This window comes from Ambystoma mexicanum, chromosome 4q, assembly GCF_040938575.1.
Source record: "Ambystoma mexicanum isolate Mex_15411 chromosome 4q, UKY_AmexF1_1, whole genome shotgun sequence".
NCBI classification, from domain to species: domain Eukaryota; kingdom Metazoa; phylum Chordata; class Amphibia; order Caudata; family Ambystomatidae; genus Ambystoma; species Ambystoma mexicanum.
Genome location: NC_090928.1, coordinates 866,223,265 through 866,239,782, shown reverse-complemented (window position 1 = coordinate 866,239,782; position 16,518 = coordinate 866,223,265). Strand labels below are relative to the sequence as shown.

General features: G+C 46.6%; 1 protein-coding gene across 1 annotated transcript in view; it reads right to left on the bottom strand.

Annotated features, from left to right (window-relative positions):
* The window catches only part of PIGF (phosphatidylinositol glycan anchor biosynthesis class F), a 203,817-nt gene that overhangs the window by 116,837 nt on the left and 70,462 nt on the right, over positions 1-16,518 (bottom strand). The window contains exon 5 of the mRNA XM_069608440.1: positions 6,263-6,371. Coding sequence (XP_069464541.1) covers positions 6,263-6,371 — 109 coding nt within the window. The remainder of the gene's footprint in view (positions 1-6,262; positions 6,372-16,518) is intronic.

Sequence of the window (16,518 nt, the reverse complement as noted above, 5' to 3'; positions counted from 1 at the left end):
TACTACTATTGGAAAATAAAAGCATACCTGTAAATGAAATCTTCCAGATATCGTACATTTGGAAACATACATGCACTCTGTAACAATGTGATACAAGAACAAATCCCAAATGAGCGATTTGTGTATGTTTCCATACCCAATTGTGAATCCATTCCAGCAACTTGTACAGAATGCAAACCATGGCAGATTATGAACTATTTGAAATTCAGACAATCGCTCCACCTTACTGATACAATCACATAGTGCCTACATAATACTTATGCTTCTACGTTATAATGAAGATGGTACCAAAAACAACTCCAAACTGACTGGATTCACACAGGGTCAAGTGTCACTTGGAAAGAAAACCTTTACAACAATAGGTATAATCTACCATGCAGGAGCTACACCCAATGCAGGTGCATACATTAAAAAGCATACATTAAAAAGAAATGTGGATGGTTCGAATGTAATGATAGCACCATTACTCAAAAGCAGAGATTGCCAGCTAATCTTACAAATGTGTATTTAATCTTCTTGACGTACACATTATTTATTACATTTTGGCTTTAAGACTACCAAGAAATTACATGTTTCAGCCATACACGTACAGGTACAGGTACAGCACTTCAAGCTTAGACGCTTCAGTCCTACACATATAGCACTTATTTTAAGGTCACTGCTGCGTCGGCTGTAGATCGGGACACCAATAATGCTGCTGCACAATCTCTGTGCTCCAACCCAAAGTAGCTCAAATCGATTTACCGGATTCATGCTTTTCTCACGGTCAGCTTTATGTGGCTTGCTCCAGAGTTAGAAACATGTGTTCACACTACCTCCTACAGGAAAGACTCGCAATATTGTCTACAAAGCAGCATTGGTTTAGTTAATCAAATAAAATTCAAACTAAGACGTAGGAATTACCATGCGAAGCACAGCTACACCCGCTAGTATTATATATGGAAAATATGGTCGAGGATCATTGCCTTACTATCCTTGATCCATTGACTTCCCCAAAATTCTATGGCTAATAACGTTTGACCCGGTGGACGAATCAGCATATACATTTCATTTCCCCAAAAAATGCTTAACCCAGAAGCAAAATATATTGCAAATCCATCCAATGGTTCAAAAGTTATAAAAGCACCAAAATAAAATGTGTTGCACTTTTGCACTTGTTTTCCCATTGTGAAAAATGTGCAGTTTTTGTTCAAATCTAATCTAGAGCCAAAACTATTGGATTTAGTTTTGCCACATTGAGGGTTGGGCGAAAAGCTCGGGAACAGGTTTTTGGTTGAAATCCATCCAGTAATGATTCGTATAGTGTGGGGCCACTGACACCAAACACATTTATATTTGTCCCATGATGCTTTGCAGCAGCTAAAGATTTCCAAAGCAAAACTCTAATTTGTGAAGTTTTGCTTTTGAAAACAGGCAGTGAGCCTAAAGTGATGTGTATAACCATTTATTATTTTTGATTAAAAGAAAAGGGTGGTGCTTAGGAAGTGACAGCAGGCACCCGCTTCTTTCGTCATAGCAGCCCCGCTGCTCGTCCCCAAGACACTGTACGCAGAAGCCAGGCGAAAATGCAGATGTGGGTTGCCCGCCAACATTTTGTTCGCGGGTGGACTGCCTGCAGTGGAACTGCTTGGGCCCCCGTTTTGACTGGTCATTAAAAACCGGGGCCCGAGCAATGTTATGGATGCGGGAGACACCCCCGCAACCCCTGAGGCCGAAGATACCGAACATGGGAAGCAGGGGGACACGCCCGCTCATGTTCGGTATTTTAAGACTAAAAATGATCACAAAAATCAGAACGAATGGTAGTGACCGAATTCGGGCAAATCTACCATTTGTTCAAATTCCTTCGATCAATTTGGGTAATAACGAAAATACAGCAGCTGCCAGCTAAGATCATCATGGGTGCGGGCCATCGAGAGACATCTGCGGGGCTTTGAGTGTGGCAGCTCCCCTAATGTGCACGGGTAGACTGAGTGCCCCATTGACAACACTGGCCTAGCTGTCCATGGGATGCTGAAGCCAGATTCAGGCAAAGTTGATCACGCTCAGGGTCGAGGGAGCTATTTCTGTGGGGCTTTGGCCCCTCTGTTCAGCTAGGGAGGAGGCGCTGAGGAGTCTCTTACCACCAAACTGATGTGAAGGAAAGTATTGAGAAAAAAAAGTGTTTGGTATACGTGTGAATGTGCATGAGGGATGCAGGTGACTGAGCCTGTATGTGGATGCATGCGAGTTTGTGCATTTGTGTATGTACATGCTCAGAGTGTGTCTGTGTGCTAATGCGAGTATACCTGATCAGGAGTGCATTCAGGTAATGGGGCAAGGCTGATTTGGAACACCAGTGCCACTGCTCAGATATATTGGCAGGAAATGTGAGGTAAATGTTTGAAAGATACAAAGGTGATTGATATTTAGGGCAACAGGTGCAATGCTGGCAAGTATTTTTGACAGATGCTTCATGTACGTGTACTTTACTGTGGCAAGCTGGTGTACATAAGCATAACCAGTATGGGGGTGAGAGGGGGGGGGGTGTGCTTTACAGTGCTGTACTAGCATATATTTCGCCACAGCAAGAATGAGCAAATGCTTTATGCCATTTTAGCATACAGTGTGTATCGTAATCATAAAGTTTAAGGCATACTGGCATACATTTCGGAAGAGCCAGCTTGAGCAAATTATTTACCAGGTCAAAGAATGTATATATTTGGGCATAGCCAGTAAAAGCAAATGTTATACAGGAGCATGCTTGCATATATTGTGGACATGCTCATGATGTTTGCAGCGGATTGTTGGCGTTTCTTTGGGCCTGATCACCATGGCCAAGTGTTTTGCAGGGAAATGCTGGCATCATTTGGTGCATTACCAGTATGAACAAATGTTGTACAGGGTGATGCTGGCCTATATTGTGAAAATAAAGGGTAATGTTATTTAGAACAAGTTAAATGATCTCAAGTAATATTTAGCATACTAATGGGCAGCGCAACTCCAATCCAAGGAGAAATAAATGTTTTTCTGAATAAACAAAGGGGATTAGATCTCTTAGTCCAGCCAGCAAGGTAGCATATGCTTTATCCAGACAATCTATTGATTTGAAAGAATGGAAGGGTGGTAAATGATGTTAAACATTTTATATTATAGGTTATATGTAAGCTGATGGACATCGTTCAGTCATTTAGTTCGAATATTTAAACAGGAGAAAGGTAAACTATCACCCCACCTTGGGATGATTTAAAGACACGTCAGGGCATTGGTGCACAATGAATTGTTAGCACTCACGGGTGAGAGCAAGGCAGGAGGCATTTGGGGTCATTTGTAGAGCACATGGCAGTGTGAGATAGCTTTGCACTAGAATTTGCCGGTCTCAATAAAATGGCATGGGGAACAAGGTAACATTAAGAAGGTTATACCCAGTTATAACATGAATCACATTGGACATGGTGATGTAATGTGAATGCACAGGTTTTTTATTAGAAAATGGGAAATGGGTAGTTAATACTCATGAGGTATTTTATTAGCTGATGTAAAGAGAATACAGTAGTATTATTGTTTTTCTTTCTTTTTATATCAATGGTTGATAATGACACCTCATCCCCTGGATGCGAAACGTTTCCCGATTTCGCTTGTTATGCAGTATTTATAATGTAAACAAACACTGATTACTTTTTGAATAATATTTACATGTGTTCTGTACTTTGATTGTGCTTGGTAAATTATGTTGATTTTCTATTTCGTATATTTAATGTTGACTATTATTAATCATTGTAATGTTAAAAGGTGGTACATTGGCCCTGAAGACCTGTGTTCTGTAAGGTCGAAACACGTGTTGGCAGTAGCATATTAATCACCAACTGAAATTAAATATGAACGTGAAGAATGTTGAAAAATCTAATTTTTGTGAAAAATTGGAAAGAATACTGATACCTATTGATAGCATTGTATATTAAAGAGGATTGATCAATGGTCTATGCGCAGTGGTTAAAGCAATACCTTGTCTGTTGCTATATTGTGAACAGCATCATGAAGAAAGCCAACATGACTGAGGGAGGGAGTAGTGTTGGGTGTGGATTTGGGGAGAATTCCTGCAACTAAAATAACCGTTTTTTATCTTTTCCTTTGAATGTAGAGAAAGTAGAAGGTAAGGTAGCTGCAGATGTCGATGCAAACTTCCAGATCATGCAGGCAAGGTGCGTGGGGGGGGGGGGGTAGGAAGAGGATGTGGTTGTGGGAAAGGTGGAATCAAAACATAGCATTTGGGTCTCAATAAACACAAGTCATGACAATGCATTCTCGGAAACCCAGTTCACTATGATCCCCGATGGATGTGTCCGAGAACCCCAACGCCTTCCTGACTCTTGAGTGGTTCAGTTCCTATGCAGATGGGGAGCAGGTGCAAGTGAATCTAGGTCATCTGGCCTAAGCCCCGCCTACCTGGTGCCTTCCTGCCCGCCGCTCTTTTTCCCTGCTTGGGGAGCCCTCCAGCCTCTTTTCCTTTGCAGATGGGGAGCAGGTGCAAGTGGATCTAGGTCACCTGACATAAGCCCCGCCCACCTCCTTAGCCCTGCCTCTTCCTTCCTGCTCTTAACTATTAGATCAAGGGCGTCTCTCGCGCGGGCGTCCTAAGCAAAGGGCTGATGAAGAAAAGGGAAATTCCCGTTTGAACCTGTTCAGACCAGGAGGACCCAGGGCCCAACCCCCGGCTCAGACAGCAGGTAAGCATGCACCAACATGTGTTAACTCTGTCCCCACAGGCCATCCCCACCCCCTCTGGTCCCCCCGTGTTCTTGTGCCCCCACCATTCTCATACACAGGTTTTGCCTGTTTTGCTTGATTCTTCTACCCTGCTCCCCCTAACCCTCTCCTCCAGCCTACTTCTGCAGAGGTCTGTCCTGATACATTCTGGTTTCACCATCACCGTCTTGCGGCCAATTCTGGATTTGACTTTTATGGACTTCATTGATTCACTGTGCATCACCCTTTCTCAACTTTCATTCTGGATTGCATCTTGTACTCATGGTGGCCCTGAATCATGCTGTTCCAATCTTCATCTTGTATCCTGGCTTGCAACATTATGTGTTACTACTGACTTCTGCAACTGTATTCACTCTCCCCTCTTGCTTCTCCACTTTTTGACTGCTAACTGTTCTATCCTCCTTCCCTTCCCCACATGCCCCCCACCCCCCCCCCATCTCCTCCCCTTACTTTCTTCTATGCACTTTATCAGAAATGTCCCTGGACCTAGAATGATAGCAACCTCATCTGTCTCCTACCACCTCCCCTTACTGTCCCCCCCAGCACTATCTGAAATGTCGTCAGGCCTAGTATGATAGTCTCTTGTTTTGTTCCCCCCCTACCTTTCTGCACCCCTCTCCATCACCTCTTGTTTTTCTCCGGCTCTACCAGAAATGTTGTCAGGCCTAATACGGTAGTCGCCTGTCTGTTTCAATTTCCTCCCCACTCTCCCCCTCCCTTCCTCATCTATCTATCTATGTCTTAGCTCTTGCACTATCTGAAATGTTGTCAGGCCGAGTAAGAGTTAATTTCACATCCTTACTGTTCATGGCCTGTAAGAATGTCATTTTATTTTTCCCCCTTGTTCCCTCCCTTGCCTTGAATCGCTTTGAAACACATTATTTATATAGCGCCTATACACAATCATAGAATATCATATATAATAAGTGTCAGATGTAGATTGTTCCATAGTTACGGCCTTTGACTGCCAACATGTTTAGTTGATATGTGAGCAAAATACATGGTTTGCTGTGGCTCATTTAAACGTTCAAGGGAATGTACGGGAATGTACTGCATCAAACCCCTTAGAAGTCTAGCACTTTTGTGCCAGGCAGCCCTGTGGCTGAAACTGGTTTTAATTTGATGCCCTGCTGGATTTGAGCCAGAGGATGGTCTTTAGAGCCTTTGCAGTGGGGCCATAATTACTGAAAACCAGGATTAGTTGTGCAGCATCAATGCCCAGAGTTTCTGGATAACAAAAAGCATCCATGTGATCAACAATACTGTATTGTACTGCAGACTGTCAATGGGTGTTAAGTTTCGTTGCTTCTGAGCAATGTGAAACATTTAATTGACAGATGTTGATTCAGCATAAACAGTAAGAAAAAGAGAAGAGGATAAGATTTTCGGAATGACAATGTGAGAACACAGTCCACTACAAACCATAAGCGCTTGATTGTCTTCTGTGAACTTGTATGCTTGGACTTCAGACATATGTACCATTCCACATTTCTTTAGACAGAAAAGGAAAACTGACCTGCCAGGGCCTATCCCAATCCAAGGGAATAGGGAATGCTCCAAGCCATGCCCCTATCACACTGCAAACTGTAGTGATCTGTAAACTGCTATCCCAGATTGACATTGCGCTATAACAATAAGAAATACAATACAAAATGTGTTAGCACAAAACACAAGGCTTTTGCTTTCTTACAATTCTAAAAATGTAATTATAAAATGTGTAACAATCATAGCTGCAGATTTTAAAGTTATAAACGGTGGTGAATATTGTACTTGAACTCTGCTACACCCATGCCCCCTCAGGAGGGGGAAGTGGCCAATTTACACAGCACAGAAAACAAGCATTGGCAAGCCAACAGTTTGGGTTTTTGTTTAAGTATGGAATATGCATTTGCTAGACACTAATATAATGGCACTACCTGTACGCATGATCACAACAGCTGAAAAATTGAGTGATAACTTAGGCATATGATGTCAGTACCTGGAAAATGCCTAATACCACAAGCAAAAACTGTTGGCTTTGTGGTTGCTTGTTTTAAACAAGACACCAGTATATGGAAGAAAACTAGCTGCTGAAGGCGCACTTGGTTAATGGCATTTTTATTACACCAGTAGCCATTTACAGCTGCAATTGAACCATTAACTCTCAGCAGACTGCTTAGAAATAATGCAGGCAGGATAACATTTGATGTTACTGCGTGAAAGAGCAAGCTCAAAGAGACCCCAGGAGGATGTGTTCTGGGATAGGAGGGTAGGGGGTATGTAGTGTGTGGAAATGGTTATGTGCAACCAAAGGGTGGCTATATATGTAAGTAGTTTCTTACCTGTAACTCCATTTCTCCAGCATTGGTATCTTTCATGGATTCACATGCTGTGAATATTTCCCGCCAGGCTGGGAAACATCGGTAACTTTAACCTAGCGTTTTCCTATGGAAAACGTCAACACCTTAGTGTCCCATCGATGTCCTTTTTGGGTGCTTTAGGCTACACAATAGGACGTCCTGTATAAATAGCCCCGCCCCCACGGCTTCCCTTCAGATTTTAACCTCCAAAGTAGAGGAAACCCGAATCACGTTTGCCTGCAAGGGGGGGTGCGGGGGATGCCAGCGGGCGCATGTGAATCCATGAAAGATACCAACGCTGGAGAAATTGAGTTACAAGTAAGGAACTACTCCCTTCTCCAGCATTGGATCCTTCATGGATTTGCATGCTGTGAATAGAGTACATAGCAGTACGACCAACTCTTGGAGGTGCATAACAGTCAAACCAATACCATGCTCCCAGGCTATAACCATGACATAACAAACAACAACAACATGTATGATAACAGAACCAGCAAGTGACAGAGTAAAGACAAACCCCGGACGCTGCAGGGCTTACCTTATTAAAACAGGCGTGGAAGGACCACCCATCACACCCGCACATGTTTCTGACCCAGACAATAGTGTCTGGTGAAGGTATGCAGCACCGCCCAAGAAGCCGCCTGGCAAATGTCAATGAGCGGGTTTCCAGCCCCGAGCGCCGCAGATGCCGTGGACCTTGTAGAATGGTCCTTAGGATTGCCCCTAAAGGGCTTGCCAGCCTTTTTGTGACAAAATGAAATTGTGGACAAGACCCAACGGGAAAGTCCTTGCTTGGAAATGGATTGTCCATTGCAGGAGGGACCAAACGCCACAAACAGCTTGACTGCCTGAAGCCGGAGTGCGGGCCAGATAAAACTTCAGCGCCCTCTTAACGCCCAGAGAATGCAGGGCTCCTTCCGCCGGCGTGGTCGCCGAAGTGCAGATTAGTAGACAGGAGAACCTTTTCCCTCATGAATCGCAGGTACTATGGGTCAATGACCAGCACCTGAACCTCCGAAATCCTCCTGGCAGATGCGATTGCCACTAGAAACCAGACAGAGGAGCCTCAAGGACACTGTCGACATGGGCTCAGAGGTTTCATGAGAGCAGCGAGAACCACATTGAGGCTCCATACCGGAGCAAACCTTTTCTCTGGGGGAAATGTCCGAAAAAGTCCCTTCAGAAAATGCTTAACCAATCTGTCACTAAACAGAGGAGTAGCATGGCACCGTCTGGTGAATCTGGAAATAGCCGCTTTGTGCACCTTGACTGAAGAGAACGCCAGATGCAGCAGATATGGAAGAACCGCAGCCGTCGTAACCTCCAAAGGCCGCACTCCCGCCTGCTGTTCACACCAGGCACAGAATCTCGCCCATTTTCTACTGTAAGACATTAGCAGAAGGTGTCCTTGCCACCTCCAGGATCCGACGGCACTCCTGTGAAATACCTAGATTACCAAACTCAAGAGTGGTCAGGAGCCATGCAGCCAGGCTGAGAGATGCCAGATCATGATGCCAAACGCTCCATTCGTCCTGCGATAGCCGATCCTGTTCCGCCCCCAGACGAAGCGGCTCTTCCACCGCTAGATGAAGGAGATCCGAGAGACACACCTGTCTGTGCAAGAATGGGGCGATTAAGATTATTCTGCACTGGTATTTGCGCACCCACTGGATTGTCAGTCGAAGCAGTGGAAATGCATACCCCAAGCGGCCCGTCCATGGGAACGAGAAGGCTGTCTCCTTTTGACCCTGGAAGCACTCTGCTGGCAAACAATGGGCACTGCTTGTTCTTTGGCGTGGCAAACAAGTAGAGGGGGGGAACCCCACTTCCTGAAGCTATTAGTCACCTGCTCCTTCAGCGTCCACTCGTGCAACTGCCCCCAGTCTCTGCTGAGAGCATCTGTCTGCACATTCTGCACCCCTGGCAGACGGTAAGCCGTAATGCGAATTCCCCGAGCAATGGCCCAATGCCACGTCTCCCTGGACAGGAGCTGAGAATTTGTGCCCCCCTGCTTCCTTAGATAAAATATTGTGGTGGTATTGTCCATCAACACCCGAACCACCGCACCGTGGATGCGAGGCAGAAAGGATTTTAGGGCCCAGTGCACCGTTCGCAACTCCAGTACGTTGATGTGCAATACTGCCTCCTCCCGAGACCACAGGCCCTGGACCAGCAACTGGTCGAGGTGCTCCCTCCAACCTGCCTGGGAGGCGTCTGCCACGATCGTGAACTGAAAAACCGGCTCCAGCAGGGGCATGCCCCATACCAGATTGTCTGTTCATGCCCACCATCTCATGGCTTCCACCAGTCCCTTGGAGATGACCACCTTGTCCCACCATAACCGACTGTGCGACCACCCGTCTGCGAGAAATTCCTGCACCGGTCACAAGAACAAGCGACAGTTCGGGATAAGCGGGATGCAGGACGCCACGGACCTCATCAGCGACATGTAACTGCGGACCGAGACCACTGTTCCTTGGCCCCAGTCGGCAGCTCTGGGCTGCACATAGAAAAACCAACTACCTGGATGGCGTCAAAGGATTTTGCGAAGTTTACTGCGAACCCCAGCCGTTTTAACAGGTTCATGGACGCCTGGAGCGAATCCAAAGACCTTGCCTGCGACAGCCCCGTACCAACTAGTCGTCTAGATACAGGTACACATGATGCCCCCTCCATGCGGAGGAAGGAAGCGACTGGAGCTAGGCATTTTGTGAATGTTCTGGGAGCAGACTTCAGCCCAAACAGGAGGACATGGAACTGGTAATGATCGTCCCAGACCAGAAAGCGCAGGAACTTGCGATGGTTTGACCTCATCGGGATGTGGAAGAAGGCGTCCTCCAAATCCAACAACGCCAGTAACTCCCCCGGATCACATCCTGCAGCGCAAGCATCTTGAACTTTAGGCGTTGCAGATTCTTGTTCAACGACCGAAGATCTAGAATAGGTCTCCACTTTCCATTGGGCTTTTTGATGACAAAGTACCGGGAGTAAACCCCCTCACCCCGTTCCAACAACGGGACTGGTTCTATTGCCCCCTTCGCCAACATGAGTTAGACCTCCTGCCTCAAGACAGGCAGGTGCAGCTGCACCACGTGCACTGGTGCCATTGGGAGAGGAGGACGCTGAAACTCCGAGTGGCAGAGACGTACCGTATCCAGTACCCAGTGGTCCGTAGTATCAAGATTCCACTCGTCGACATGTTGCGACTTCTGGCCCCAAGTTGACTGCCTGCATGGCAGTCATTGGTGAGATTTAGCCCAGGTGATTGAAAAGAAAACAGTCTTTTCGCTCCTCCACAGGAGCAAGGCCAAATTCTTGGCATGCCTTCACCATCATAGCCTAAAACGCCCCAATATCATCCGGCGGACACAGCTGAGCTACAAGGCGGGTCCACCGCTTGGTCTGTATACCACATCTCTCATGGGCGAAGAGGACACCATCGACGTCGTGTCACGAGGCCTGCCCTCTGGATCAACCAGCTCCCCCCTTCCTCTGGAAGGATTTGTGGAAAGCCCAACCCTCCCCCCCACCGGTGATGGCAATGTCACCCGCACCAGAGGCGAATTCCTGGGGAGACTCGGGCGAGGGGCCTCAACAGGCACACTACGCACCACTGGAGCCACCGGGCTTGCAGCCGCTGGAAGACGTGCATCCAATTGTCCCAACAGTGACTGGAGCGTACTTAACACCTTTATAGACAGCAGAGAGTGAGGGTTCACCAACGGGTACAGGGCCACCCCCGCCCCACTCAATGTAGACGGACCAGCCTCTCGCAGACCCAGAACTGACCGATGGAAACCTGGTTCATGCTCCTCCTCCAGACCAGGACACTGAATACGAAGTCGGCTCTTGTTGAGGAATGTCCACCGGGAGCAACGTCCCGAAGCCGGCCCCAGACTGCCATGGATCACCCATCGGCAACAAACCACCATCTGCCTCCAGCTGCATCGTCGACAGCAATTGCGGGCCACTGACCGTCACGGCCGTGGACCGAGCCGATGACACTCCAGTCGACAAAGGGAGTGAGAATTGTACCACAATCATCGACGAAGGAACCTCCGTTGACTACCTTGTCGACAACATTAAGGCCTCCTCAGGCCTGGTCTTCTCTGGCAATGCCTACCGCGTGGTCGAAGTGCCAGAACAGTGTTTTGATGAGTCTCGGCTGGAAGAGGACCTATGGCGGTCCTAAGACGACGAGTGCTTTGAAGAGGACTCTCACCCTCACCTTCTCCACCGATGCGGACTTCTGCACAGGCTTCTCGGGCCTATCACTCAACCCCTTCGACTTGTCCGGTCTTGCCAACTTCGACAGCGATGAGCTACTTGCACCTTTCGATCGATGCGATCAGGAATCGGAGGAACCACCTTTCCCCCCCACCTCCAAAGCTGGCACCTCCGTGCGTCGCTTCTTGGCAGGGGGTTACACGGACACCACGCTCCGCTGCGTAGACTCCTTCAACGCCGGAGCTGAAGACTTGCTTCCCCAGGACGAAACCTCTGAACCCAGGTAAGTACCCTTGTTGAGCCAACAAATCTGCTGGCGGTTGAAGTCTTTCAGTGTTTTCTGAGAAAACCCACGACAGAGCTCACAGGCGTCCGCCGAATGACTGGGGTAAAGACAATCTGCATGGCCGTCCCCCTCAAAGACCTTTAGGCCGCAGGTTGCACAAGGCCTAAACAGCGATTTCTTCTGGCCCACAAATGACATTATGGCCGAAGTACGAAAAGCACGTGTAGAACACGAAGAGTAGACACAAGGTGATCCCAACTGTTTGGAGACGGTTGAACGCTGAAGGGAAGCCGTGGGGGCGGGGCTATTTATACCGGACATCCTATTGGGTAGCCTAAATCACCCAAAAAGGACGTCAATAGGACACCAAGGCGCTAGGTTAAAGTTACCAAGGTTTTCCCAGCCGGACAACAGGAAATATGTCACAGCATGTGAATCCATGAAAGATCCAATGCTGGAGAAGCAAACAAAACTAACAAGCTGTGTGTCCCTCCTCACATACCATCTTGCTCCTACTGTCACACCAATGCATTAGTTTCAACTTAAAGACCAAACAGAAAAGGGCACTGGCAAATGAAACAATTTTGGCTTTGGAAATTCAATGTAAAGCCACTTGCCAGGCGCTGCACTCGTATGCCATGGTACTAACCCGCAACCTTATGGTCATGTGGTAATTTTCCATGACATTTCCAGGTACTCACATCTTATGGCAGAACTAGTCATCTGATAACATGCATTTCCAGCATATGCTCAGGTAGTAAAACCATTGGCAGATATTGCTATTGGAAGTAAAGTACTCACATACTATTAAGCAGAAAGGCAAATGGAGTGTCATGCTGGATGTGGTCGTTTGTCTCAAATGCTACGTTATGAAATGTGAAATACAGAACAAACTTTGAAGGAATATTTGAGTCATTATTGCTATAGATGAAAATACACAATTGTTGCGTCATCGTACTCTGCAAAAAGTAAGAACCACAGGAAACAAAGGTGACTCGTTTAGCATGGCATGCCAGTCTACCGATGTTTTGGAGAGAGCCGAGACACCAGAATCATGGAGAAATGCACATCTATTGGGTAACTATATTGCAGAGATTGCAATAGTACTGGCCCAGATGAAGATTATTTCCACAACTTCCATTTGTGTACTCTTAGGAGTTTTTTCAAGGATAGGAGACTGCTCATCGATATGGAGCCCTGCAATATTTTTTAAGATGAACATAAGGATTTTTAGGTTTTATACCATTCCTGGTCGTGTAGTCATTCTTCTTGAAGTCATCTAATGAAGATCATGTCCTGCATGATTAATTTGCAGAAGTGAAGGTCACCACATGTCTTGGTCCTGATGAAGACTATGGGATAGCACGATCAGTCATCTGAAAGTTAAAACTAGCAATGCAGGGCATTTGTACAATTATGACATTTTGACTGGGTGTTGTGCTCTTATTTTTTAAGAATTTAAGGCCTCCACTAGTCAACCATATTCTCGGATCTTGACATGAGGCTCTAATTCATGGACCATATGTTTGTTGCATCTACATATGTGGATATAATTTGCTATCTACATATTTCTGCACTTTATGTTGGATGTATTTGCAAATTGGCATAGTACGTTGCTGATATTAGCATTTGCACTTTCTTGATGGGAGTGATGAGTGTGTCTGACCATGTGTGTGGTTTGTTAAGTGAAGGGAATAGTTCCTTACCTGTAACTCCATTTCTCCAGCATTGGCATCTTTCATGGATTCAAATGCTTAGAATATTCCCTGTCAGGCTGGGAACCCTCGGTAGATTTATAAAGACGTTTTCCATAGGAAAAATTTCAACACTTCTGTGTCCCATCTACATCGGTTTGGGCCGCTTACGCCTGCGCCAATAGGACGTAGTGGTATAAATAGCCCTGCCCCCGCAGCTCCCTTCAGATTTTAACCCCTAAAGTAGTATGGGGTATGTATGGTTTGCATGCAGGGGAGGCCGGCGGACGCATGTGAATCCATGAAAGATACCAATGCTAGAGAAATGGAGTTACAGGTAAGAAACTATTCCCTTCTCCAGCATTGGATCTTTCATGGATTCACATGCTTAGAATAGATTGTATAGCAGTACCCTCAATTTTGTAGGTGTGTATGCGAACCAATATCATAGCCACACACGCATTTCGCCATGGCACCACTTTTAGTCATAGCATATTAACAGTAAAAACTCATTAAGATACATTGACGGAAGGACATTCCCCTCTACGGGGCTAACCTTACTGAAACAGGTGTCGTAGGACTGCTCGTCCCAGCTGTATATCCTCTGCATGTTGTTCATGCCGGGTAAATGTATGTGGCACCAACCAGTATGCCGCTTGACGGATCTCACCCAGCTGAATTCCAGACCACAATGCCGCCGACGACAAAGTGGATCTCGTCGAATGGGCTCTTGGATGCTTTTCCAGTGGTTTTCCTGCTTTCGAATGGCAAAAGGCAATCATAGACGATACCCATCGGGCCCGTCCTGGTTTTGAAATCGCTTTTCCTTTAGCCGAAGGGCCATAAGCCACAAATAGTGGTCTTGTACCTCTGAAATTTTACCTCCATCGTACTCAAAAACTCAGAGCTCTTTTCACATCTAACGTATGGAGAGTTTTCTCCGCGACAGATGAAGGTGTTGGAAAGAATGTTGGTAGTACCATAGAAGAATGCTTGTGAACATGGATGGAACTTTAGGTATGAAATGAGGGTTGGTTGCCAATACCACCTGATCTTTGAAAAATCTCAAGTATGGTGGGTCAATAACTAACGCCTGTAGTTCCGAAAGCCGCCGTGCTGAAGTAACAGCCACCAGAAAGGCTAGTTTCCACAATAAGATTTTTGATGACGATGACATAGGTTCGAAAGGGGCCTTCATTAGCGCTGCCAACACCAGGTTAAGACTCCAGTTCGGAGGAAATGTTTTAGTTGAAGGAAGAGTTCGAAATAAACCTTTCAGAAAATGTTTAATTAACCGGTCACTAAACAATGGTACTGAATGTCTTTTCCGAGTGAATCTTGAAATAGCACCCAGATGCACTTTGATCGAAGAAAAAAGATAAACCTTTTTATGCTAAGAGCAGCAAGTATGGGAGAAGCTGTTCTGGCGTGTTCAGAGGCTGCAAACCTGGCTAATCCCTGCACCACATGCAGAATCTCTTCCACTTACACGCATATGAAGCGAGGACGGAGCCCTTGCAGCTTGTAAAATTCGACGACAGTCTGATGAAATTGTCAGTGACCCAAATTCGGAGAAGTCAAGAGCCAAGCCGTCAGGCTGAGGCCGTCCGGGCCATGATGCCAACCCACTCCCTTGTCCTGAGAAAGAAGGTTCGGGGAGCTTCTGGAACCTCACTGGTTTTGTTATCGATAGCTGAAGTTGATCGGAGAACCATGCTCGTCTCGCCCAGTACGGGGCCACCAGGATCAAACGTCATGGATATCTGTGAATACATTGTAGAGTCCGACGTATGAGTGGAAACGGCAGGAACGCGTACAGAAACTTGTCCATCCACAGGAAGGAGAATGCTTCCTCCTGTGAGTCAGGTTGTGACCACCTGCTCGCGTATTTCAACCACTTCTTGTTCACTCTCATTGCAAAGAGATCCAGGGCAGGGTGGCCCCACTCTCTGAAGACCTTCTCTAGTTGTTGGTCGTTTAACTCCCACTCGTGCAGTCGATTAATTTCTCTGCTGAGAGAGTCCGCTTGTACATTTTTTACTCCTGGCAGGTGGAAAGCCAATCTATGCATCTTCTGTTCGAGAGCCCAATGCCATATTTCTTGGGCTTCGGTCGAGAGGGTTCAGGAGCGAGTACATCCTTGTTTTCTCAGGTAAAACATTGTTGTTGTATTATCAGTCAGTTATACGACCGATCCCTTTATGCGTGGTAGAAAGGATTTCAGGGCCCAACACACCGCCCTCAACTCCAGCACATTGATGTGAAGGGTGGACTCCTCCGATGACCACCGACCTTGAACTTGCAGGGACTCCAGATGAGCACCCCATCCAGTCAGAGAAGCATCCGTCACCACCGTCATCTGGAACTCTGGTTCCTGTAGGGACATTCCTTTTGTTAGATTTATGGAGATTCTCTACCACTGCAGTGCTTGCACAAGCTTGTTGCTGATGGTCAATTTGTCTGACTATAGTCCTCGACTCTGGGACCATCTGTCCACCAAGAATTCTTGTATCGGCCTCATGAAGAGACGACAGTTGTTTATTAAGGGGATACATTACGCCATGGCCCCCAGTATTGACATGCCTTTTCTTACTGACACTCTGGTGTTGACTTTCCACTCCATTGCCTTGTGTCTTAGCTTGAGAATTCTTTCCACGGATGGTTTCACCAATCCTGACTGCGTCTGGAACTCCGCACCCAGAAATACCAAGGTCCTTGAGGGAGCTAAGGGGGACTTTTCGAAGTTTATCGCGAAGTCCAATCGCTGCAGCAGGTACATGGTGGCTTTCAAACTTTCTTGTCCCATCAATGGAGACAATCCCCTTACCAACCAATCGTCCAGATAAGGGTAAACATGATGACCACCTTTTCTTAACCAAGCTGCTACAGGAGCCGAACATTTTGTGAACGTCCTGGGAGATGACTTCAGACCGAATGGGATTATCCTTGAATTTATAGCGAGTTCTATAGCCCCTTTCTGTAGCATAAGCGCCACCTCTTGCTGTATTATTTGAAGATGGGGTTGCGCCGAAAACACAGGTGGAATGTGCGGTGGCATGTCCTTGAATTGTAAAGAGTGGCCCGATGTATTGGGTCCAAAACCCATCGGTCGGATGTTATTCGCTCCCACTCGTCGACAAGACGAGACACTCTGCCTCCCAGGACATCCTGAAGCTTGTCGTTGCTGGGTCTCAGACTGCTTGTCCTTCGTGGACGATGAGTAACC